Consider the following 26,532-nt stretch of genomic DNA (forward strand, 5'->3'; position numbering starts at 1 on the left):
GGATGCTAATATTAGATAGCATTACTTGATGTTTGCCAGCGTAGAAGTCCGTCTATTATGTGGACATTTTCCACCAAAGTACACACAAGGTACATTGTTGTCATTTGTAATACCTGGTGGATAATATCTAGAAGAAACTTAAAGAAACCTCTTGAGTCTCATTGTGCGATAAGATGGAAAGAACTTCTTCTGACGACACGGCGTTGCCAAGGTAACACACATTACGGAAGAGCACGTGCCGGAAGTACCGCACTTGTATAGTCGGAAGCGAACTCATCTTCTCGGGTGACGTCAGCAAATCACGCAATCGAAGGTAAGATTATTAAAAAAATTGTTTCCTGCTATTTATTATATAAATTACGTCAGTGGTATTATTCAGAATACTAAGAATAATTGTAATACATGTCAAAGTTATCGTTTGGACTTGATTCTTGTTTTAAATGGTACTGGAACTTCTGTTAAAGTCAGCAGTCAGCTATCTTTCTGTTTCCAAACAGGTGAAAGTCTAAGACCATAAACATGTTCATATCTTACTCATTAGTTTATTCCGGCTACTGATGACAACGCTGTCGTGTTTTTGAGGCAGGACGACGCCTGGAAATAGACAAAAGCATTTAAAGTGTTTTTTTTTTTTTTTTTTGCTACAGATTTTTGCTAGGGTGAAAACATGGGCTGCTGGGCCAATCTTAAATCCTCTAACTGGGCTTACCCCACTGCAGTCCTGTCATTGTATGGATTCTTTGCTAACTGCAGAATAGCAGAGCCTTTTCTTGCTCCATACTTAATTGGCCCTCATAAGAACATCTCTGAAGAAGTGGTAAGTGGCTAAATTGATGATGTCTTTGACATTTGTTTGCAGCATTGTACGTAAAATGCTTGTTCATATGTGCTTGTTGTTTTCGATTAGGTTACTAACTACCTTTTTCCGATCTGGACATACTCCTCCCTGGCCTTCCTTTTCCCAGTCTTCCTGCTGACTGACCTTCTGAGGCACAAACCCATCGTTGTGCTGCAGGGGCTCTTTCTGGTCATCAATTATGTCCTGCTGTGCTTTGCCCAGGGAGTGCCTGCCATGGTCTTCCTTGAGGTCCACCAAAACGTGTTCTAAAAAATATAAAACAAACCATAATTGTTGAAGATGTAAAATGTTACCCTGCATATTACAATAATTGAAATTGGCAGTTAGTATTGTTGGCATGTTTACACAATTCTTCACAATTGCCCAGTGATAAACTGTTTACAAATCCAGAGCATAACAAGGTGTAACTTGAACATGTTCCATTCTTTTACAGATTAACTATGCTATGGTGACAGCATCTGAGGTGGCCTACTTTTCCTACATTTACAGCGTGATTCCCTTGGAGAATTACCAAAGAGCTACCGGTTACCTCCGAAGCGCCATGCTTTTTGGGTACACATTCGGTGCCGGCATGGGCCAAGTTCTCATCTCCCTGGCAGGTGGGGCTTCAAATTTGACAATTCTAGAACCATTTCAGAATCTTTCCTTAATGGTGTCTTTCAGGATCAACTGCATATTGAATTTTTAAACGAGCCTTGAATGATTCGGAATTTTGAGTCTAGGCCAGGGGTGCCTGTAAGTCGATCGCGATCTACCGGTCGATCGCGGAGGTGGTACTGGTCGATCGCGGCGTGACATTAAAAAAATATCATCCTAGCATCAATGCCGTCACTTGATTGATATACAGGGCAGCCATTCAGATGACAACTGAATGTTGCCCTTCGGGTGACCAATCAAATCAAACAACGTCTCTAAGTGCAGCAGAACTTACGATGTCAGCCTATCATCCATCCCCGTTACTTGATTGACATACAGGACAACCAGTCAGATGACAACTGAATTTTGACCTTTAGGTCACCGCTCATGCGTAAACAACGATGCAAAGTGCTAAGCTAGTCGGCGAATTGCGTCAGATTTTAAGCCCTTGCTAAAGTTTATGATCACTAAAATGAGTGAAGTAGCTGGACCAAGTAAAAAGGCAAAAACATATCACTTCCATACGGAATCATCCTTGGCTGATTCAATTCAGTGCAAGTCATCAAAGTAAACTCAGGTAATTACAAAAAATGTTAATAGTTAATTATGTGTGTTTTGCAATATTGGCTCATTTGGTTATGTAAGGTACGTCAACCTACATTGTACGTACAAATAATCCTCAATACATTTGAAAATAAATAGATGTTTTGCATTTTTGTAGTGGGTAGATCATTTTGACTCGGTCATTTTAAAAGTAGCTCGCATGCTGAAAAAGTGTGAGCACCCCTGGTCTAGGCCATATGGAAATATGATTTGTCTTCAACAGGGCTCGACTACTTCAACATCAATACCATCACTCTGGGTGTTGTAAGCATGGCTTTTCTCATCTCCTTCTGGTTGCCAATGCCTCAGAGGAGCATGTTCTTCAAAGAGAGAAAGGCCAAACATTTGGATCAAACGTCAGACCAAGCAAGATCCATAGGAGCGGACAGGCCTGATGAAACGGTGTTGGACGAGGAGGATGCTGGCTCTGAGAAACAGAAGATGGAGCGTCATGACAGCGGTTGTTGGTGCAGCAAGAAAAATGTGGTCAATGCGGGTCATTTACTTTGGCAAAGCTTCAGGGAGTCCTACTCTTCCAGGCATGTTCTTCTGCTCTTGGTCCATCTAAACCTACGTTGTAATGCAATGTATAAATTAATAACCATTTATGATCCATTTGCAGACATTTAATCTACTGGTCCCTTTGGTGGGCTTTAGCCACAGCTGGATATACACAAATCCTCAACTACATCCAACTAATGTGGAACCATATTGAACCATCTGCTACATCATCCGTCTACAATGGAGGGGTAGAAGCTGCATGCTCTCTTGTCGGTAAGACTGGAATCGGACAGAGCAAAGAGTCCAGATATGTCGCTGTTGTTGGTGGTTTGACTACATAAAAAACACATTTTTTTTTCTTCTGAAAATTAAAATGGGCGAAATTTGGAGTGTTGACAGGCATGCATGAGTGGGAACAGTCAGGGCTCCGGGGTCTATGTCGAGGGGTGTATTTCCAGCTAATTTGCAAAGGATGAACCCTGCAGCACCAAGTCAGCCAATTCCAAATGATGTTAATGAATCAGTTTATTTCCAAATGATGTTAATGAATCAGTTTATTTCTCCATGGGTCAGGTGCTACAGCAGCCTTCTTAGTCGGTCACATCAAGGTGAGCTGGGCCGTGTGGGGAGAGCTGGCACTGGGCTTTTTTTCAGCCATCGGGGCAGGTGCTGTCTTTCTGATCGCGTTCACCAGCAATATCTGGGCCTGCTATGCTGGCTACGCTCTGTTTAAATCATGCTACATGCTTCTCATCACCATCACTACGTAAGTTTCACTGCAGTTCCATTAAAGCGTGCTTTAATCCAACATACAGGACATCACTTTGTTCTATTCAGATTTCAGATTGCTGCTAACCTCTCCATGGAATGCTATGCGCTGACGTTTGGCATCAACACATTTGTGGCTCTCTTTCTGCAGACCATGATGACGATTATTTTTGTTGATGAAGCTACTTTAAGACTGGACATTGTGACGCAGGTATGTGTTGACAGCCAGTAACATACAAAAACATGTATGGATGTTATTTTAATTGTCTCATTATCAGTAGCGGTTCTAGCTATGAGCCATATGGACAATTACCCATGGCGGCATTCTCCAGGGGGCGCCGCTTAGGGGGAAAGAAAAAATAATAAATTTACTAATATTCATTGAGTCAGCACATGGAAGACTGGCGCCCCCTACAGGCGTGATCAAAACGTCCACCGCGTGATGTGGATGAAACCAAGTACTTTTTTGCAAGGGGGTGGCCTCAGCCTTCAGGTTAAATGTTATAAGGTAAAAAAAATGAACTTAAAACAGTAATTGCTCAAAAATAAAACATTTACTGGTTATTATGTCATCGTCATTATATTACAAACCAAGAGCCTCAAACAAGCTATTTCACTTGGAAAATGTGAGCTAAAAAGGAGGGAATTGTGAGTCGATGGTTTAGCCTTGGTTGCTAGCTTGGTGACGGTACAAGATGGTGATAATAATGTTAATTTGTGTCAACAAAACACGGAAAAAGATAAAGTCAAAGCCATTAGGGGCACAATTTAAGACGAAGTGGAGAAACAGGCCAAAGATAAAGTAAGGGCGCTATAGCATCACTTTATGTACAGCATATTATAGAACGTATGTGATCAAATAAGCTAGCGTTACTTGGTAGCTATGGTTGTTTATTCGCTTATTTATTAAGTAAGCTTTTGAGGCAATGTATAACTTAATACACATATATTTACATGTAAAAATAAAACTGGTAGAACTTGTTTGGGTTCTCAAAACAATCCTCTCAGGGCATCATTCAAACCAGAACCGCCACTGCTTATGATCCAGTAGTACTGCTTATAATCCAGTGATATAGCGACACTTAGTGGCTGTCCTGTGGCATTGCATAAACGAGTACTGTACACTAAATAATTCTTGTTCTTTTCTCTCTAGTTCATCATCTATGGGAGTTATTATGCCGCCATCTCTGTGCTCTTTGTGATTCGAGGGACCTACACAGCTTGTACCAAGCATGCTTCTCCAGACACCAACCCTGCTGTGAAGGTGGTGATCCATGTCGATTCTTTCTGAGCAAAATCAACAAACTTTAGTTAGTAGATTAGCATTCATTTTGGTGATATACTGTCGTCATTGAAGCGGATTGTAATTAGGGATAGAAATTTAAACGGTGCATTCAATCATTTTCTACCACTTTTTCTCACAAGGGTCGCGGGGGGTGCTGGAGCCTATTACAGCTGTCTTCGGGTGAGAGGCGGGGTACACCCTGGACTGGTGGCCAGCCAATCACAGGGCACATATAGACAAACAACCATTCACACTCACATTCATACCTATGGACAATTTGGAGTCGCCAATTAACCTAGCATGTTTTTGGAATGTGGGAGGAAACCGGAGTACCCGGAGAAAACCCACGCATGCACCGTGAAAAATGCGTGTCAGGTGCAAATAACGGCTATTTAGTTTTTTAAGTAGTTTACAGAATATATATATTTTTTACTAAAATAGTTTTACAATTAATATTAAATGTGTGTAATGCACACAAAAACAGTAGAGCTAGCCTGACAAGCTAACTTAACAAACTTCTTGTTAGGTTGAAATCTAGGGATGAGTGAACCTGTCTGAATGTTCTGAACTCCTCCTTCCTTATTGAGTTAGACACGAATGTAACGCCACTTCCTGGAGCTGACATTATGTGCAATAAAAAGAGTGACTGTGATTGATGTTTGTGGAGTTTTTATCTTAGAATAATGGATTTAATGAAGTGGTTATAATGAATATTATTTTTTAGAGTGTACACAGCAGCAGGTTATGGCTGTCCCAGTGGTTTAATGACAACAGTATTATTTGTTTTTATATACTTTATAGTTATAGAGGCTGTAATCTACAGGTACATAAAAGATGATTAAAAACTAAGCTATAAAAGTGTCTGCTGTTCTGTGGCCGCCTTGTTTTATTGGTTCAGCAACTTCAGGGTGGAAACAGGTGTGGGTGTTTTCCCTTAAGAAGGAATACCCAGGAACGCGATCAAGTAGTTGTACACACACACACACACACACATGCATGATGGAGACAGTGAGGAGGTGGAGGTCAGACTGGAGGTTTCCCACTGGTGTGTTATGTGCCTACAGGTTCTTCAGCACAGTTAAACCCCTGGATCCCTTTTCTGTCCCGTACTTGACTGGACCAGACAAGAATCTGACAACAGAACAGGTATTATTAACACAAGCAAGGAACCACATTTGGTGTCTTGATGTCCTAAATTGACTTTTGGAAATGTAGCCATAACACACAGGACTTTCTCTTGCTCCACGTAGTCGGTGAGTTTCATTGGAATCATTGTCAGGCTCTAGATGGAGTGTTTGCAGCTTTCTCCCATAATGCAAAATAACTTTTTGCTGGGAAAAAAACAAACAAGTTGCAAAGAATGTACAAAATCTTGTTAGATGTTAATAGATAGTATATATTTTATATATATATATATATAGTTATATATACACCGTATTTTCCGGACTATAAGTCGCACCTTTTTTCATAGGTTGGCTGTTCCTGCGACTTATACTCCAGAGCGACTTATAAATGAAAAAAGTGTTTATGTTACATAAACACTGGACACCTTTTCTGTTTTGTTATAGCTGAATAACCATTGTGTTAGCATATCTTATACATATTCAGCCTGTTCTCTATTCTTTTATTAATGTTCGAACTTGCCTTACAAGATGATGTAATGTCTGTTTTGGTCAAGTAAAAAAAAAAAATTACCCGCAAAAAATGCAATTTATACTCCAGTGCGACTTATGTATGTTTTTTTTTCTAATTATTTTTGGCCTTGTGCGACTCGAAAATACGGTAGCTATATTATTTATTATTTATGTTGATATTTGAATCATAAAACGTGAAATAAATGGTGAGTAAGCCTAATCAGTCATGTTTGAAAGTAATGGTTTGTTAATATTGCATGACTTGAAGTAATAAACTTGTGAACTGGACATTAATTGAGAGAAACATTTAACATTGAAGGTTTAGAAATAGTGCAAATTTCAGAAAATACATTGAATTCTCCCGATATTGGTAATAATTTATAAATACATCACAATAGTTAAAATGCACAACATACAATTTTTTTTTAAAAAAAAGTGAAAAAGTCCACAATTTTTACATGTTAATGTGTTTCTCTGATTATGTTTTTAGCAAAGCACTGAGATTTCGAACTTTTTCGGCAGTCCCTGATTGCATCACAGAAATACATGATGTAACTTTTACACTTTGAATCCATTGCCACCTTATGTTGGGAACGGTATGAGAGAAGGGGAAGACAAAAAAGTGGGGATTTTCTGCATATTTTTTTTGAAAGTCAGTCCTTACAGTACAAATAAATAAGTACATATTAAAAATGTCTCAATAGTATCGGTATTAGGAAGCAAAAAACTTCCTGTGAGGGCATGACAGGAAATATTGGGTTAATGAAATCAATCAGATGATGATTTCAGCATTTGTTGAATGGGCATTAATCCATCTTATATGCTTTTATGGACAGGTGAGCAATGACATTTTCCCAGTGTGGTCGTACTCCTACCTGTGTGTGCTGGTGCCAGTGTTCTTGTTGACCGACTGGCTGTGTTACAAGCCGGTGGTTGTTTTACAATGCGTGGCCCTCTTCATCAACACGGCCATGCTGCTCTGGACCGAAAGCGTCGGGGCGATGCAGGCCTCGCGGTTCGTTTTAGGTGTGGCGGCGGCCTGCGGTGTAGCCACCTCATCCTACATTTACAGGTCAGAACGAGGTGACACTGCTTTGTTTTTGTCACATGACCAAACTATATTTGAGTGTGTTTTAATTCCAGCATAATAGATGAGAAGTGGTACTGGAAGGCCACTTCGTACTGCGGAAGCGCCAAGCACCTTGGTTACATGCTGGGCTCGGCGCTCGGACAGCTGCTTGTCAGCTTCAACCTCATTACATACGACAATATCCTGGTACTCACTCTTGTTCTCATCGCCGTGGCGCTCCTGGCCTCCCTTCTTCTACCGACGCCGCGGCAGAGCATGTTCTTTCGCCACAGAAGTGCTGCTAGGAGAACATCAAGAGATGCATCAATAACTCAGGAACACAACATACAAGCACAGCAAATATACACAATTGAGAGCGAAACAGTGAGACAACCGCAGAGTGACGCAAGAAATGAAGAGGAGGGAAACGTCTCCAAGTGTGAGGACCAAACAAAAAAAGGTGGACAGGTTCTTCTTCAAATGTGGAGAGACATTCTTGACTGCTATTCATCCAGACGGCTCCTCTACTGGTCGGTGTGGTGGATCTTGGCAACGGTTGGCTTTAACCACATGGGCGGCTATTCTCAGGTCAGTCACAAATAAAGCACGTTAGAAGGATTCGAAAATACAGCCGAGTACTGTGCAAAAGTCTGAGGCCACCATTTGTTTCGACTAGACTGTCATACGACTTTATATTTGAGACTCAAATGCATCATTGTGGATATGTCGACATGTGGTATTGTCAACATCCTGATTATCGATAAACATGAAAACACAACTAGTGACACAGCAATAAAAGATACAGTCACTTCTTGTTCAGTGCAAAATAAGCTTTGAAAAAAAGTATAGCAGTTTTAAGCTACTATTAATTGTTAGCATTAGCTACTATTAATATGCACCTCCATCCATCAATTTTATATATCACCTATCCTCAAAAAATGTTTGGACTTCATTATGTCTGTGCCAAAGAAAAGGAAAGCCATCACCATGAAAGTGAAAATGAACACGATTAAAAGCACCAAAGGAGGATTTTTTTCAGGTTTTTCCATCGTTTTTCCTGGTGCTGAAACAACACTTTTCTGGTTTGGGAGGAGGACCAAACCATGCAGACATTCAGCAGGGGTCCCAGTGGGATTCAAAGATGGCAAAAAATCCCAATTTTCCAACGGGTCGATTTTTGGCCATTGTCCAGAACTAGCAAGGCAAGAATAACATTGTTGACTAGTTTAGTTTTGAACTTCATTAGGTCTGCGCCAAAGAAAAGGAAAGCCATCACCATGGAAGGGAAAATGAAGAAGATTAAAAGCATCAAAGGAAGGACAAACATTCCAAATAGATGGCATAAAAATGCCACTTTTCCGAAGAGTCGCTTTTTGGCCGTTTTTCAGATCCGCGGTTGTAGCGAATTCTCGTTTTTCCTGGTGATGAAACAACACTTTTCTGGTTTGGGAGGTGGACCAAACCCTGCAACCAGGCGGACCCAAAGACGGCAGACAATCCCACTTTTCTGACATGTCAATTTTTGGCTGTTTTTTTAAGTCCGCAGTTGTAGCGAATTCTCATTTTTTGAGAATTCGAAAGTTTTCGAGAAAACTATTCTGGTCTGGGAGGTGGACCAAACCATGAAGATATTCAGCAGGGGTCCCAGCGGGACCCAAAGATGGCAAAAAAAATCCCACTTTTCCGACAGGTCGATTTTTGACCGTTGTCCAGAACAAGCGAGGCAAGACGCCTCAGGTTCGAATCCCCACTAGTAAGCACCATTGGTATTTGTCAGGAAGGGCATCCGAAATATAAAATGGCTCAAGTACGCAGACCAAAAAAGATTCCGTAAGGAAAAAGCCGATGAAACAAACAAAGCCTAACATAGCCTGAGTATCGGCACTGGGGGCTGCAGTGGCTCCGAAAATGAAGCGGGTCATCCAGAACCTGAACGTTTGGTGATTCCTACCCGACCCCCATGTCCAAAAGTCTAATAGCGGTGGTCAACGATGATTGCATAGTACTTTGATTGCATAGTACTTTGATTGCATAGTACTTGACAGTCATTCGCCATATTCAACTCCATACAAAACCATTATTCCATTGACAGGTGCTTTGGGAGAATGTGGCGCCTTCTCGGAACAATAGCGTTTACAACGGTGGGGTGGAGGCAGTGTCCCACCTGTTGAGTAAGAAACATCACATGTTAAAATCTTAGGTATAGAAATTCAAGATGGCGTCGTGTGCATTTAACAAGGGATGTCTTAAGCAGGACGTTAGTAAAGGGAAAAGGATAATAATCATACATGTGTTCCTAAAAGGTGCCGCAGTAGCCTATGGCGTTGGGTTTGCCGACATCAACTGGGAGGTGAGGGGCCAGCCGGTTCTGAGCGTTTGCACCGGCCTCGTGGGGGCGACGCTCTTCCTCATGACCTTCATCAACAACATCTGGATCTGCTACGCCAGTTACGTCGTATGCTGCTGCATGGAAACACTCTCCATGACCGTAGCCACGTAAGAACAGGATTTTACGTCATTTTACATCATAATTTGAAGTGAGGATCTTTCACAATACAATTATTTCCCTTTTCTGTGCATTATAACACCAGAAAATGAGTTAATATGAGTTAGCTAACAATGCAAGTCATTGGGCCACACCTATTTCGACTACTCACACACCCTCCAAAAAAACCTCTAACAGTGTTTTATCGTTTGATATACATTCTGTGGAGCTACACGGCGGTCGAGTGGTTAGACCTCACAGCTAGGAGACCAGGGTTCAATTCCACCCTCGGCCATCTCTGTGTGGAGTTTGCATGTTCTCCCCGTGCATGCGTGGGTTTTCTCCGGGTACTCCGGTTTCCTCCCACATTCCAAAAACATGCTAGGTTCATTAGCGACTCCAAATTGTCCATAGGTATGAATGTGAGTGTGAATGGTGTACCCCGCCTCTCGCCTCTCAAGTACGTATGACAGTTAAGAATATTATGCTGGATGAGGAAAAAACTAACATAACAATTTCCAAGGTACCAGATTGCTGCAGACCTATCGACGGAGAGATACGCGCTAGTTTTCGGCGCCAATACTTTTGCTGCATTGACTCTACAGAACATCATGACGTCTATCGTGGTTGACAGTGAAGGCCTGGGACTAGACATCGTTGTCCAGGTGAGCAAGCACACGTTGCGCGTTTAAGATTTCACGGCGTTGCTGAACGTATTTGCTTTTGCTTTGGCAGTTCATCATATATTCCAGCTACTTCACAGCCATTGCTATCGCTTTTGCTCTGCATGCCCTGTGGTGGACAACACGAAGCGGCAACAAAGAATTGAAACCCCTGGATAATAATGAAACTGAATTGAATCTGGAACCTACCCTCAGTGAACCCGAACTAAAATGTTAAAAATTAAATACTGATTGAAATTTTAATTGGTTAATTTGTTAAGTAGGTTCTAAGTCGAGCTCCAAAATGCAAAAAGAATATGAGACTAAACATTAAATTAAGCAAACAACCATTAAATTGAAATACAGCTGGGCTGCACAGCGGTCATGTGGTTAGCGCGCAGACCTCGCAGCTAGGAGACCTGGGTTCAAGTCCACCCTCGGCTATCTCTGTGTGGAGTTTGCATGTTCTCCCCGTGCATGCGTGGGTTTTCCTCCCACATTCCAAAAACATGCTAGGTTAATTAGCCACTCCAAATTGTCCATAGGTATGAATGTGAGTGTGAATGGTTGTTTGTCTATATGTGCCCTGTGATTGGCTGGCCACCAGTCCAGGGTGTACCCCGCCTCTCGCCCGAAGACAGCTGGGATAGGCTCCAGCACCCCCCATGACCCTTGTGAGGATAAACGATACAAAATGAATGAATGTTCACCATCTGATCAAAAGGTTTTTTTTTTTGCCCAAAAAGTTTTTTTTTTGACGCTGTTCAAAACAATGTGATAAAACACCAATTTGTATTTACTAGGAAAGAACAAGCAGCATATAGACAACCGCCCAATCTCAAATCATCTCAGGTGGGATCTCCTTGTCAGGCCCTTAACATTGGAAGCCATCAGGACTTTGTTCTACCTTTCAATGCCCCATAACGATGGGACCACTAACAACCTATTTGGCCTAAGGATGAATGACCGTCTTACTGCGTCCAACATTGCTTAGAAGCCTTGCTTATGCAGCGCAACAATCTGACTGCATTCAAAGAACTTTTTTTTTTTTTGCCTTTGCCAATTTTTTTTTTGCCAATTTATTGGTTATTTGCACTCAATTTTTCCCCCCATTTCTTCTTTTTACATTTTACAATACTTGTATAATAATGATAATGGTAAGAAATCCATTATAAGTCAAGATCATAAAAAAGTAATGACTCACTGCAGCACAATAAAAAATTAACCCTTTTTATATATTTATATAAACAGCACAAATATACAATATAGTCATACATCAATATAAATGACTGGTTTGGTCAATTCTTAAAATCCATTTGAATATATATAACTTTATATATATATATACAAATTAACTTAAAATTGTCTCTTTTTATCCGATGTAAAGTGGTTGTCAGTTCACGAGCCATCTCGACACGGATGTAGAGGAACATTGTGAAAGGGCGGAGCCTGGCAGTCGGCAGCGGGCAGCGGCGGCGGCACGTAACGCAGCGTTAATTTGTAACCTCGCGTACAATTTCATGCATCAACATCTCCGGTTTTAACTGACAGTATTCAGCACAAATAAACAGTTTGGTTCTTTACAAATACAGCAACTGGCAGTTAAGTAACCCAATCGACAATCTTGTGTTCGATACAAATACTGATATGCACAAAAAAAAGCGGCTTTCCTGAAAGACGGAATATTCATAGTTTCGGCATGGAGATCGACTACACTGCTTGCGATAACTTTTTTTTTGATGATCCGTTGCAGTCACGGGTTTAAATCGGAGAGGAGGGGATCAACCTCTCCTTCCGCACGCGCCGTTAGCATATACAGTGTCACGACTTGTCACGTCCCGTAGCGGTCGATCTTCGCCAAAGCTTCCCGTACAAACGTTTTGTGTGTTTTAAAGCTACCTGTGAAACTAAACAGTGAAATAGGTGCAGACGTGTGAGAGCAGCTGATTGGCTATAAGAAGGGATTTGTCGAAGAACCTCCCGTTGGATACTGCGCACCTGGACCTGCACCCTGGAAGAGACACGGGCACAATTTAAGTCATTTTCAACATTCTCGAATATATTTAATTTCATTTTATATATTTCACAAACCAGAAAAGGGTTGCTGGACATCACCGGTGCGGCCATCGCCTGCCCAAATGGGGTCACCACTGGCTTGCCCGGGGCAAAGACCGAAAATCCTCCACCTGTAAAAACCCCACAGTTGTTGGATTTGCAGAGTTCAGCTGGAATGATGTGACGTGTCTTGATTTATACATTCACAGCGACACACACACACACACCGTTGGGTTGCTGGGGGTACGGCGGCGCTTGTGCGAAGGGCATCTGGCCGGGAAAAGGTTGCTGGAAGGTTCCGCTAAAACTGGTGGGGAGGTTGTAGGGTGCAGCGTTGCCAAATCCGGCCGGCATGCTCATGGAGGCGGTGCCAAATGTGGCTGCAACATAAAAATTGATGTAGATGATTTCATTTAACGCCTGTAAGGAATCTAGCTCCACACAAAAAACAGCGAAAACAGTGTTGGACGATGAATGCGGTACAGACACGCTTTGACCAACCTGCCGCGGCCACGCTTGCCACTCTGTTGTTCTGGAATGGGTTGACTGGTGCTGTTGCTGGGGCGACACCAGCAGCTACAAAAGGATTACTTGAAGGACCTGTTGGAGGGTGGGAGGAAATGAATGGTTAGCAACCATGACAAATGTAGAACATAACTTTTTCAGGCCATAGTTTACCCACAGTCCAATGTATTCTTGGGGTTAAAGTAGTCAAGGTCATTCTATTACCCGGGTATAGGACAGACTATGGTAATGGTAATGGTTTTATTTCATTAAAACATGCATCAGATTACAATTGAGTGCATCCCATAATCAGTTCACGTTCACCCCTCCATCTGGTACTTTTACAATCAGTAACTTACATTTGTTCACTTCCTGCTTTCCATAATACAGTTTAAGGTTTTTAGTTTTTTTTTTTGATTTTTTTAATTTTGTTCACTTCCTGCTTTCCTAATATAGTTTTTTTTTTGTATTTATTTTTAAATTAAATTTATTTAATTTTTTTATTTTTATTTTTTGTCACTTACCAAAGTAGGAGGTGATATGAGCATCCAATGCCATAATGCCATAGTAAGTGTCAATATAGTGACATATATAGCACATCATGACTGGTTCAAGACTCTTCATCCTTGTATTTAGCAAACATCAACTGCTTGTATTGTTTCTTGAATTGGCTCATCGTTGTGCATTGTTTGATTTCCTTACTCAATCCATTCCATAGTTTGATTCCACATACTGAAATGCTATGGCTAGCATAATGTAGTCCTAGCATAGAAGTGTTTCAAATGTACTTCTTCCCTGAGATCCTATTTCTCCTCTCTTGTAGAGAAGTATTGGATGACATTTTTAGCTAATTGGTTATTTTTAGCCTTATGCATTATTTTAGCTGTTTGAAGATGAACTATATCAGCAAGTTGAAGTATTTGTGATTTTAGAAAGAAGGCGTTAGTATGTTCTCTGAATTATCCTTACTGACCTTTTTTGCAGTACATTTAGCGAGTGAAGATTGCTTTTATAGTTATTAGCCCATATTTCCACACAATAAGTAAGATATGGTAGAACCAGAGAGCAATAAAGAGTGTGGAGTGATTTCTGATTGAGAACTAATTTTGCTTTGTTCAATACTGAAATATTTCTGGCCACCTTATGTTGTATATTTGTAATATGAGGTTTCCAGCTCATATTTTCATCTATTGTGATCACCAGAAATTTATTTTCCTTCACCCTTTCAATGTCCACACCGTCTACTAGGCCATTTTATTCCACCCGAGACAGATTATACCCCGTATAAAATGTTTTTTTTTTATATTAAAAAGGCGACCATTGCGTCCTTGGATATCATTTGAGCTGCAATTTTTCATCTTTTGAACCAAAATAATATAATAATATCTGAATCCTTCAAACAGGATCTCAAACAGGTTCTGCGTAATCTCTCTCACCTCCAAAACCTTGAGCCATACCAGGTAGGACCTGCTGTGCATGGGATGGGGGTACTCCAGTCTCGGAGCTAAATGCAGCCCTGCAGTGAGACCAAACGCTAAGTAAGAATAGTCAAGAACAGCAACCATGCTAGAAGATTGCGGCGTCTCACCCTTGTGCACTGGTGCCGCTGTTGTTATTGTAAACACCAGAGGGGACAGAAGGGCCAAAAACTGTATCAAGCTCAGCTAATGCCGCGTAGCGGTCCCCTCCTCCGGGTGCGGGTGCTCGTATATTCGGAGGCATCCCGGCAGTCGAGCTCATCCCACCAGGAATTGCAGCGTCTCCTGTAAAAGAAACACAAAACAGCCAAGATTAATTATTAGAACTCGTCAACCAATCAAGGATTTTTTTTTCCGTTGTGAAGATCATGAAGAAAGGTCTGGAAATATCTGTCATAATTAACCTATTAACCTTCCTCTTGTGTTCGATTTCTGGTATCATCTCTTATGTTACCAGGTTGTATTAAATCAGCTATAAAATACACTAAAAACACAGTTACCATCAAATTTCTCATGTCTTGGTTACCTTCTTAGGCTTCCTCATTCATGAAAATATTGGTTTTAATACTTTTGGTGTGGGCATGTAGGCCTTTTTTTTCTATACCCCTCCATTTCAATTTCCAAAAATGGTAAAAATGAACCTCAAAAGAATCATATTAATAAATTGAAGGTTCTTTTGTTACCTGGCTATTACTGACAGCTATAGAACATATCTCTTAAATCAATTTTTTTTTTTTTTTTTCTCATTTTAGTATTAATTACTAAAGAAACATCTATGGTGTTGGGGTGAATTTTGACCCATATATATTAATGTCAAGAAAAGGTTAAAAAAAAGTGATTGTTTTCATCAACAGAACTTTAGTATAAAGTGAAATGAAAAAGCAGAACAGGTCCAGATCTTGGTTCACTGTACTTCTTGCCATTCTTTCCATGATCCAAATTGTAAAAGTGAAATCAGCCATCAGTCAAATGAGTGAATTCACCTCACATGTAAACTGGACCTTGTTTTTCTGCTATTATACTGGAAAGCGGTCAAAATGAGAATCCCCTGAAGCTTACATGATGAGAAGAGGAGCTGGTTGTCATTGTGTTGGCTAATTGTACACTTATGATTTTCAGTTGTGGCTCAAAATATTGCTTTATAGTCATATTATTATAACCGGGTTGAAACCGACCCTAACAATACAGTGGGCATAATTTCAACCAGACCATTTTAAAATGTAGTAAAAAAAAAATTATTTTTGGTTTTATTTTGTTGAAATAAAACTAATTCTTTTTATGCATTAAAATGTAAAACGGGTTGGTGCCGACCCTAACACAAGAGGAGGGTTATAAGTGGGGAATAAATAATCATTTGAAAAGTATTCTTTTTACATCATCAAACATCAACTTAAATAAAATAAAGTCACTAACGGAGCCAAAGCTGATGTCCACATACAGGATGGTTTGTGGAGATCAGTCCTTCTCAAGTGGAATTGAACCGTGGCTGCAATGTGGATAAGCTACAGACAAGGAACTAAATCCTAAAAGCAATAATGGACGTATGAAACGTTGGGAATCATTTCTTTTTTCTCTCCACCTGATTCTCGAGTTTTATTAGGTTGGTTTCTTCCTTATTTACCAATCAATTTGACATTATTATTATTATTATTATTAGTTTGAGAGGAACCAGGCTAGGCGGTCTAGGTTTATCTATGGGCAGGGACACTGGTACCGTGACCCGCGTCCCCCGCCTGCTCCTGTGAAGTTACTCTGGGAGAACGAATTGACGGATCCGAAGTCGGCACTACGCGATTATAGATTATAGAGTCATAACGGAGGACCGAGATTGTCGGTGCCGGGTGACGACAATATATTCTCTACACGCAACTATGCAAGACGTGCGGAAAAAACGCCTTTTCTAAGACAGTATGTGACCTTGAACTTTAAATGGAGGAAATCTACTCTCCTGCTACGTTTCATTTCAAAGCCTTTGCACGCACACACAGAGCTTCACTCTAAACCACAAAGACAGACGGAAACAGGCGACAAGATCATGTACACAGCAAAGTGTACTTACTGTATGCAGCCTGCAGAGGCAGAGCGCTTTCAAACGTACACAAACTGCGGCTTGATGAGAGCACAGTGAATGCTGGCAGCACCAAAAAGCAGCAGTTGATAAAAAGAAACGAGGAGGGAGGAAAAACATGAATAATGGAGCAATGTCAGAAATCAAAAACGGTGCGTATGGTTAGTATGTCCGGCTCACAGCCAGGTGGATCCGGGTTCGAATCTCAGCTTTATACGTTCTGTGTTTGACCCATATAACTCAAGAACATAACTCCAAAAACATGCATGTTAGGTTAGCATTGCCCAAAGGTGGCGGAATGGCATAAGTGGTAAAACATATAAATAAAAAATGGATGGATGGGTGTAGGGTGCTGAAACAAAGACGGAAAACAGAAAGCCGATGCCAATGAGCTTTCGAGAAAACAATTCTCAACAAAACTCAAATGTAGGAAACCAGCATGGACACCTTCTTCTGCATATCCACACTCAGATCATGACTGAAAGAACTGCAAAACCTCCACGAGAGGGCGCTGTTGTGCTGTGCATGACAAGGTTGAGCGGGTTGGTGGTCACTTTGCAAGCGGATGCAAGAAAATCAAGATGCTTTATAAACAAACAGGGGTGTCTGTCAGCTTGTTTTTAATGAGTTAATAAATTTTTATTAATTTTAAAATAGAGGAAAAAAGACACTATCACTATCAACTAAAAATAAAGCTCTGTCTTTAAATCCATATATATATTTTTTTAAAACAGCTACATAATAAATACATTAAAATATCAGAGTGGTCCCCTACATTCTTTGATTTTCAGTACAGGGACCTCGGGGGAAAAAGTTTGGACCCCTGCTCCGCATGACATACACACTTTATGCAGCATCTTTGCTGGGATGCTGGGAAAATAAACACACGTATTATTTACTATGCCTTGCTGTTGCGATCATGAAATGACAAAGACACACGTAATGAGTGTGAATTAGCGACGTGTTTGGACGAGGGGGAAGTTTCTCTACCTGCGTTTGAGGCTTGGAATGAGGCTTGGGGTGCCGAGAGGGGGAACCCACACACCGACCCGGGGATGCTCCCAAATGCATCAAAATGAGCAAAGTCTGCATTTGTGTTGCTATTCTGCGCCACTGGAGATGGTGGTAGGATGATGATCAGACAGGCAGACCAACAACGACAAGCAGAGGAAGATGGTATTTAACACAATGAGGAACATGGATGAGACTAACATGAAAACAGACACAGCAGAGGATTATGGGATAAATATGACAGATCGTCGAGGATAGGATGTCACGTGATGTAGAGCAGCATTACAAGCTGGGAATGATTTATCATATCATATATATATATACACATATACACACACACACATATATATATATAATGTATATATATATATACACATATATATATACACACACATATATATATATACATATGGAGTGATTGTGCACTTTCTGGATGAGGATAGCACGAGTAAAATCATTTGAAGTATTAGCCAGAGATACACAGCAGATTCATTGTAGTATGTTTTTTTCCTTGTCATAACAAAACAAAATATAGTAAAAAAAAATAATAATTACAACAATGATCTGCAATTTCATTGAACTGACTTGACTTTAATTATGTCAAAAAGTCACATTTATTTTGGTCCAGAACTGGATTAATACAGTATAAATGACCACAAGTGATTTCATGACATGTCTACGTTGCTTCCGTTTATGTGCATGTGCCTTGCCAATTGCGCTAGAACGCGATAAATATGAGAGGAATATCATTATGGCTTTTTTTTTTTAATATTGAACATTAAATCTGTTTTTTATGTAAAAAAAAAAAAATTTAAACTGAAGTTCTCTGCTTTTGTTGAGAAACAAAAATGCAACTAAGAAAACAATATTTGGTCCAACAAATATTAACATACAGAAAATGGGTTTATGAACTATTGAAGTTACAATTCCAATCTATCACTTACTTGTGTGGCTGTTGAAATGTGCAAAGTTTGCAAAACCCGAGCCGGCGCCTGTGCTCATTTTTGGCGGGGCGGCAAAGATGTCTCCGCCGAGGTCACCGAGGAGGTCAAACTTCTTGTCATGCTGCTGATGGCTTTGCCCACGGCCGGTCACTGGAGACTGGCGGATACAGGAGACGTAATTGTAAACCGGCACGCATGAACAGAAAGCCATCACGTACCTGTACAGTGTACAGTCACTGACCAAGACTTGGGGACACCAAAATATGCACAAAATACATGTTTGTACTTCAGACTCACCTGATTAGGTGGGGTGTTCTTGTTAAGGTGCAGGGTAGGGGCTGAGTCCCCCAGGAGGGACTTTAGAGGTCTAACCTCGGGAGTACTGCTGTTGCTACTGTTTGACGAGCCAGAGATAGAAGCATGGACGGATGCCACAACCTTTGCCTGCTCAGGTGGTACATACCTAGGTAGCAAAACATACGGAAAAACACACAAATGTCAGCAAACAACCTAACAAAATACAGTATATATATATATATATATATATATATATATATATATATATATATATAGAGAGAGAGAGAGAGAGAGATATGTCACATTAGAGATGATGATGTCATTTATGGTGCAGGAATTGTATTTTTAAGAAGTCGTTTACCATCTCTTCTTCTCGTATTTGTCTTGAAGAAACTCTTTGACTTTCTGTGGTTCTCTGAAATCCGGCACTGAAGTGGTTTTCCCATCATAAAGGCCGAGCCAGATCTGTCTGCATACCTGAAACACGCAGTACAGCAAAACAATTGATTCCAGGAAACCTTTTTTTTCAGGACGCAACTACAAATCTAGTTATTTAGAGCCGAATAAAAAGAGTAGCGGCTGGGTGGGTCGGTCCACTTGTTGGGGGTGTGACGGGAAACCCAACTCACGAGACATGATACACAAGGTTGGGTCCACAAGAACCAGATGACATTTTAACATTGATTTTAAAGAGGAGCTATCATGCTCCATTTTCGGCCATTTGTATTGAGTTAGGGACTCCTATAGAGCAGCTACACACAATAACCAGCATAGAAAGTGTTTCTAGTGCTTCCAGAGGCTGCACCTATTCACGCTACGTTAACTGCTGTTTGACTACTGATCACAACTTTTTCAGACTAAACTATTTATTACTTATATGGCAGCTCTAGCCAATAACACTCAAAATTACAGTTAATCAATGTGATCTGAATCAGACAATTTCATCATCGATGATCGGAATCTCCAGCATAAAACCGTGATCGGAGCATCCCTCATGTACAACCTTATTATAGGTGCTTTATTGTAAAATGAATTTGGCGTAGTATAGTATGACAGCTAACCCTTAGCTGTCAAAACAATACAAGCATATTTTTTCTTACGCTAAATCACACTTAAGCTGCAACAGGGGTGATAAGATCATTTTGGAGGTCACCAAATCATTTTAGAAAAAAAAAAATTGCTTCGAGTACACATGGTGTTCTGTTGAAACTACAGGGGGCAAAAAAAATAATAATCTTGACACTGTTGATGCAGCAGAACAACTTTTTTTAAACGTAAGATACCCTTAGAGACAAAACAAGGCACTTTGAAACCACCGACGACTGTTTTCTGAACAACAGAAAACTACAATTTCAATGTACTTTACAATAAGTCTCTTTACTTTGCTACCAAAATTAGATGCAGAGAATAACATGACCAACTCTGGCATTTTCAAGCAAATTGACCTTCTTATTCAGATAAGGCAAGATCAGGCAACAACATTTCGTTGGCAATTTCACTGCTGTGCTGTTGTTGTGCAATGACAATAAAGGAGGTCTATCTATCCATCTATCTATATCTTCTTCATTGTATAAAACATCATAGGCACCAGCCTGCATGTTTTTTTTAATCTATGTCGAGTGTCTCCATGGGCAGACAGAAGGCCACTTGAAGGCTGTAGTATTTATAACAGCTCTGGAGGACTGATGACTCTGCTCCAACCTTGAGTCTATTTTGCTGCAGCTTTAAATAGACTACCTCCCAGGTGGCGATGCCACGTTACATCCCTTTACTAGAAATTAATACTGAATAATGATGCACTTTAGTCTGTTATTAGTCTGCCTGTCCAGTAACAGTTACCTCGAGGGGGAGGCGGGCAATGGAAATGATTAACTGCAAGAGGATGGTTGATGCATGTTGGAGATCAGCAGTCAGCAGTGTACGGGAGAGAAGGAGGTCTGATGCCGAAGCGGAGACGGTGTCACCAACATGCTAACCACTAATCCACTGTGTGGCAACTTGGTTATTTGTGAATTGAAAATGATCCATCACCAAGCTTTATCATTAGCACATTGCATGCAATGGCTAAAGAAATGTACGAATACTTGGGGTTACGTGTTTACTGTGCAGCATGTTATTGGGGCTAAGGAATGCCCATTACTGGGGGTGTCACAGGATCTGGTGTCATGAGATCTTGAAAACCTGACAAGATTTCTAGCTTTTGATTTTAGATCAGAAGAAAATAACACTGTCATGATAATACAGTAAACATGTATATTGGGACACCAATATAAATGAAATATTCAAGATTAAACACTCTTATGCATAATATAGTCATCACACTTATTTCATCCTATAACTCACACAGTCTTTGTCCTTCTTTGGGCTGTGACTATGCCCTCTGTGCTGTGAGGTGTTCAGGCACACTCGTAATCGCGAGCGTCAGGCACCTACCTCGTTGCCGTGCTTTTGAAGAAACTCTATTTCCTGTTGTGTGAAGGTTGTCATAGAGATGGACTTGACTCTGTTGGGTGGATTTAGTCCTCGTCTGTGAAAGGGGGGGGGGGACAAAACACTGGAATCAGTTTTATGTGAAGGCCTGACAGCTTGCTAGATCCCACAACTCTGTAGGAGGCTAAGAAACTTGCACCATAAAGAGACATACTGGTTTGGGTGGTGCAAAACCCACTGATTTCCTTTCTGATCCGATACCAAGTAAAATTCAGTGTTTCACCCAGCAACCCCTGCCTCCGAGAAGGTCATTTTATTTTCTATATAGCACCAGATTTCGGCACATTTGCAATGGCTTTGTCTCAATTTCTCTATGACAACAAAGCAGTTACGACACTTGGCGAGGAGCAATTGTATTACAGTCATTCTATGACTCGGCTGCACTGCAAATGCATGTGTGCACATGTTGTTAGAGTCGGGCGCCCAGGACACCCACCGCCCGCCACTACAAAAATGTAAACCCCGGTGGAAACAGTGGCCTGCTTCAGTTTCAAGCCACGTTCAGCAAATCAACAAAAATACACATCCATTGCTGACAAATTTGTATCTCTTGCTCAGTCACTTGTTGAAAGTTAACCTTAATGAGAAACTTGTATTAACATAAACTCCAAAAGGAACACTTCACCAATATCTAAATAAATGAATATCATGCAATTTCATCTCTAATCATAGCACATTACCGTCCATAGATTTGAGCAAAACACTGCAGTGTAACAGGAGCACAACCACATATTGCACAATAAAATAATGATGACTTCGTCACTACTGCACAACAGACCAGGGAATACAGCTCATTTACATACTGTCACTGCTCCAGGGTGAGGAAACACTGGCACGATCACAAAGGAGAAGTTGCGCACCATCTTTCACGTTGTTGTTCGATTTCCCCCAACAAAAAAAAGCTTATTGCACACTACACTTTCATGATACTGTACATGAAATGATTCATTTATGTAAAGTTTGGCAAGTTTCTTGAACACAGAATTAGATTTTCAGAGATTTAAAAACAAAATAATATAAATGTCATTCTGTTCAGTCATCTTTCAGGAGGTTCTATCCTTCAAATTAAGGGATTGCCAACACAATGATATGTGATCATTTTGAGTTCATTATGGCTGCAAATATCTCACTCAGACACTGAGTGGTCCAAATCAGTTTGATTATGAGCAACATTTGGAAGGTCATCCGGGGTGCTGACATTTAGAGCCGCAACAATTAATCAATGAAGACTCGATCGTCTAATTAATTGAAAACTACTTTAGTATTCCATTAGTCTTTTTTAGTGCGGCCCGTGCAAGTTTGATATGGATGCTGTATGGTATCATGTACCCAGAAAAAATTATTACGTTTGATTAATGTTCATGTTAAAGGTTAAATAACTGTTAATAGTTATCCTCCCTATCCATGTGGAAGTGGTAAGTTTTTGGCTATTTAAGTATAAAGGAAATATCTTGAAGGCTACCGTTTAGGTCGCTAGCTCTCTAGTTTGCGAGTTAGCATGTGTCTCAAGACCCTGCAGTTGCGCAATATGTTGTAAATAAAAAGAGTATAAATGTGACTATAGTCGTGTTTTGTCATGTCTACAGGGCTCTAATAATGCTTTGTTCATTTTAATCTGAAAAAAATAATTTGTCTACCCACCAACTATATGTGGTTTCTTAAGTTTTTATTATTTGTTGTTTTATTATTATTATTATATTTATTTATTACTGATTGATTGATTTTCTTGAATCTTGATTTGTTTATTTATTTTTTATCTTATTTTGTGCAGAAAAATAAAAAAAGATATTTGAGAACAGTGGAATGTTTTATCAGAGCTTTTATTGTAGAAAATCGGAACTAAAGCACTGAAAAAGTTTGTATATTTTTCTGTTTTTAATAAATGCGTTTTTTGTTTTTTTTGGGGAAAACCTGATGCAGCCCAGCCTCAGACCCTAGCTCCAGTGGCCCTCAGGTAAATTGAGTTTGAGACCCCTGATGTAGACCTAGTGGGGTAACTTCCTACAGATCGGCAAACTTCCAGAAAGCAACGTCTTGAGTGGAGTTCCTCCAGGGAAAGTCTCCACCTTCAAAAGGAATGTGTTTACATAGCGGATTCCGTCTCCACCCGCGAAACAACCACAACTATTGGGGGGGGTAAGATGTGACAAGGAAGGTAGATGTACCCCTGTAATAATCCTTTATCATGGAAACAATGCTCCAGAAATAATGTGTCAGCAAAAGAGTAGCACATTTAGAGCAAAACAAAACTGACTGAATTAGAAATGCTATTTTGACTGGACTTGCAAATTCTTGCCAAAGTAGCTCTGTTTCTGCAGTTACTCGTGGCAAGATGGTAACACAGCGGGCTGAAGATCAAGTTCGAGCATGCATAGCATGGCATGGAACATTTTTTGCTATGACAGTGTGCTCGATGAGAAAACAAAACCTTTCCACTGCTTCCTGTTGCACAAGCACATCACATGCCGATTATGTGGCAACACAGAAAACCATTCCACCTCCGGGGCCTATACAGTCTCACCAGGCTTTAGACAACCAGCAAGCAATGAGAACGTTAGCAATGTGCACTCTTCACTCAAAACTAAATGAAATATTAAAAATACTAAAAAAAAAAAAAAAAAAAAAAAACCTAATACCATCAGAAATATTTATTGGTCAAAGACTGGCTTATGAAAATGACTACATCTCCATTATATTCCACAATATTAATATCAATATGTCACCATCTCATCATGTGCTACAGTAACTGAATGAAAGTTGTTTACAATGTTTGTATATATGGACATTATTATATATAATAATAATGTACACTCACATTTAATTCCACCTACATAATCTTCTGAGAGTGAGCACAAGATAGTATCAAAAATGATGTAATTCTGTAAAAGCTCTATTTTGAAAGGGTAGTTGAATCATATTGTCCAATTTTGGTGTAGAACTGTACTACGCCATACCGAGAAGTGACATGTCATTTACATTTTGTTCACTTCCTGTGTTTGTTTAATTTTCTTTCGGCTTTTTTCGAGTGTAAAGAAAGTATTGCACTTTGAAACTGATGTATGTAACAGTTATTGTTCACTCTGGGCCTGTCGCCAGAGACCACTAAGTCACCAAATGGACTCAACTTTAATTGCGGACTTTGAAGTGTACACATAGTGCATAGTTAAACTCAAGTGTCTCCATCCTGAATGTAAATAAAAACAATGGCAGCAAACATACTTGCATATAATAGGTGTTAAACTGTACTTTTAACATATTCATTTTGTAAAAAGGCTTTAAAATATGTTATTAGTTTTTAATACCAATATTTTAGCTTTTGTAGTTACGTGATGCCTTTTGCTTTATTTGTGCTTTATTTAATTTTATTTAATTTATTCTTTATTTAATTTATTATTTAATTTTATTTAATGTGCCATGGACAAATAAACAGTGACTGAAGTACTGCCTTTCATGGTATTTTTCCACAGTATTCTGCAAGGAGGAAAGTACAAACGAGTTGAGCTGATGATGAAGCAACGGCGTAGAATAAACTGCTAAGAAGAGAAAATTCTAAAGTGGATTAATAGAAGTAGAATAACACAAATACTACAGTGAGTACACAGGTCTAAAAGAACAGAAATGACTCGAGACAAAGGAGGACCCCTTTGTAGTCTGTTTTGAAAACCACGTGTGGCCTTCTGTCACACAAACCCATGTGCTCTTCTAAACAGCGCCCCCAGTGGTCAAATGGAATATAGGTCAGCAAATGAAAGGCAGCACCAAAATAGGCCCAGTACAAACCGAATAAATTAGGCCCAAACAAGAGCTTAAATAGCCCATGAATTCACTATTAAACAATTGTTTAATTGCTTAAATAATTGTATGTAAGAATAGCGAATTATTTTGTAGACATTCGTTGTATTAAATGTTCGAAAATAATTTGTCGTGTTTATTGTAGTTTTGATCAAGAAATTCCCATTAATTCAATTATCTAAAAAAAATCCCAAGTATAAAGTATCGGTACAGGTGCTACTTGTAATAGCTTGTATTTACTTGGTATCGGATCGATGGCAAAATTCGTAGTATCGCCCACCCCAGTGCTTTGGTTAGCTCAGACGGGAGGTTGGTTCCTAAAGCGACAAGCAACTGGTAGTATAGTTGCCGTGTTTGTCGACCCGACTTCTGTCACCGGCTGCCATGAAAAGACAAAGTCAAAAAGGGCGACTGTCTACCCCAACTGCCGACAAATGTGTCAATGAATGAGACTGCGAACATGCTAAAACTCTCACTGACACCTAACGTTCTTGAGCAGCCATCGTTAGCCCAATGCTAGTAAGCTAACTGCTAGTGTGTGCCATATGTAACAGAGTTAAGTCCAACATTTGGTGCAGCGTTTGTGAGCGCCATGTCCATTCTAAAGGTCATGCGGCTGAGTGACTCACAGAATGCCGGAGCAGGAGGTACACACGAAGGAGCCCACCGTCATGTTGGCATAGGTCGGACCGCGCTGGTCGCAGTCAAAGCACTTTCTGTTGGCAGGCAAACTCGTCATTTCCCTCAGCATCTTCAGGTGTTTCTCTTCTTGCTTTCGTTTCGCACTCGCCGCCATGATAGCGTCGACACAAACCGCGCTTTAATTAAATAAAATAAATGGACGATATTTTAAACGAGAACTAAATTAAAGGTGTGTGCTTGTTTGAGGTTGCCGACCGTTTAGCAAACGGGGAGGGGAAGGGTGGGTGGTTCGGTTGTCAAGGCGGCCTAGAACAGGGAGTTTGATGGTGCATTCGTGTTTTCCTGGTAAGTCGGAATTTCCGGTTTCCCTTTGATACAGCAACGCCCATTTCACGAAGTGATCCTTCCAACCTCTGCCAGTCAGTCAGCTCTGCTCATTACAACCACGACATATCTACTCGGACTGTTTCATGTTAGTGACATGAGCAGTACGTGGTACAGTAAACAGCGGTAGGACCATTTACAAATCTCCCGAGTAGCAAGAACGCAGCATTATTACGTCAGGACATTTCTTTAGACAGAGCAAGATACGAACCTTTATATACTTCCGCATTCGTTTCTAGCGCTTTGCTAGTAGCTCGTGTGCCTGAATGTTTGCCTATATATTATCTGTATTATTGTATTTAAATATTTTCTGATTATATATGTCACATAGAGACATATCAGACCTTGAATTGTAACTTCAACAG

The 26,532-nt window shown here is 40.2% G+C and overlaps 3 protein-coding genes across 8 annotated transcripts; 2 read left to right on the forward strand and 1 right to left on the reverse strand.

Moving 5' to 3' along the window:
- Positions 1 to 187: 187 nt before the first annotated feature.
- On the forward strand, positions 188 to 6,085 carry LOC131134585 (thiamine transporter 2-like). Of its 5 annotated transcripts, none has more exons than XM_058080031.1 (10): positions 189 to 313; positions 648 to 817; positions 908 to 1,087; positions 1,293 to 1,458; positions 2,322 to 2,637; positions 2,721 to 2,872; positions 3,173 to 3,365; positions 3,437 to 3,578; positions 4,521 to 4,631; positions 5,717 to 6,085. In XM_058080031.1, exons 2-10 carry the CDS (start codon positions 668 to 670, stop codon positions 5,732 to 5,734), a joined length of 1,428 nt encoding a protein of 475 aa, XP_057936014.1. In that variant the 5' UTR covers positions 189 to 313; positions 648 to 667; the 3' UTR covers positions 5,735 to 6,085. The 5 variants fall into 5 exon arrangements, with proteins under 5 accessions (XP_057936016.1, XP_057936014.1, XP_057936012.1 ...); XM_058080029.1 differs by lacking the exon at positions 5,717 to 6,085 and adding an exon at positions 4,793 to 5,636; XM_058080032.1 differs by lacking the exon at positions 5,717 to 6,085 and adding an exon at positions 5,179 to 5,634.
- Positions 5,729 to 14,419, forward strand: LOC131134587 (thiamine transporter 1-like). Its single transcript, XM_058080036.1, has 7 exons — positions 5,729 to 5,798; positions 7,213 to 7,358; positions 7,430 to 7,943; positions 9,448 to 9,526; positions 9,659 to 9,851; positions 10,364 to 10,505; positions 10,576 to 14,419. Exons 2-7 carry the CDS (start codon positions 7,258 to 7,260, stop codon positions 10,738 to 10,740), a joined length of 1,194 nt encoding a protein of 397 aa, XP_057936019.1. The 5' UTR covers positions 5,729 to 5,798; positions 7,213 to 7,257; the 3' UTR covers positions 10,741 to 14,419.
- On the reverse strand, positions 11,717 to 26,121 carry agfg1a (ArfGAP with FG repeats 1a). 2 transcript variants are annotated; one of them, XM_058080034.1, is made up of 12 exons: positions 25,771 to 26,120; positions 21,293 to 21,386; positions 19,221 to 19,336; positions 18,860 to 19,025; positions 18,563 to 18,719; positions 17,598 to 17,720; positions 14,650 to 14,824; positions 14,498 to 14,577; positions 13,059 to 13,157; positions 12,785 to 12,937; positions 12,594 to 12,688; positions 11,717 to 12,513 (listed from the first exon to the last, which is right to left on the reverse strand). In XM_058080034.1, the coding sequence occupies exons 1-12, from the start codon at positions 25,935 to 25,937 to the stop codon at positions 12,454 to 12,456; spliced, it is 1,485 nt and encodes a 494-aa protein (XP_057936017.1). In that variant the 5' UTR covers positions 25,938 to 26,120; the 3' UTR covers positions 11,717 to 12,453. The 2 variants fall into 2 exon arrangements, with proteins under 2 accessions (XP_057936017.1, XP_057936018.1); XM_058080035.1 differs by lacking the exon at positions 17,598 to 17,720 and having other exon boundaries at positions 25,771 to 26,121.
- Between the last annotated feature and the right edge of the window lie 411 nt (positions 26,122 to 26,532).

The sequence above is a fragment of the Doryrhamphus excisus genome, chromosome 8, assembly GCF_030265055.1.
Source record: "Doryrhamphus excisus isolate RoL2022-K1 chromosome 8, RoL_Dexc_1.0, whole genome shotgun sequence".
NCBI lineage: Eukaryota > Metazoa > Chordata > Actinopteri > Syngnathiformes > Syngnathidae > Doryrhamphus > Doryrhamphus excisus.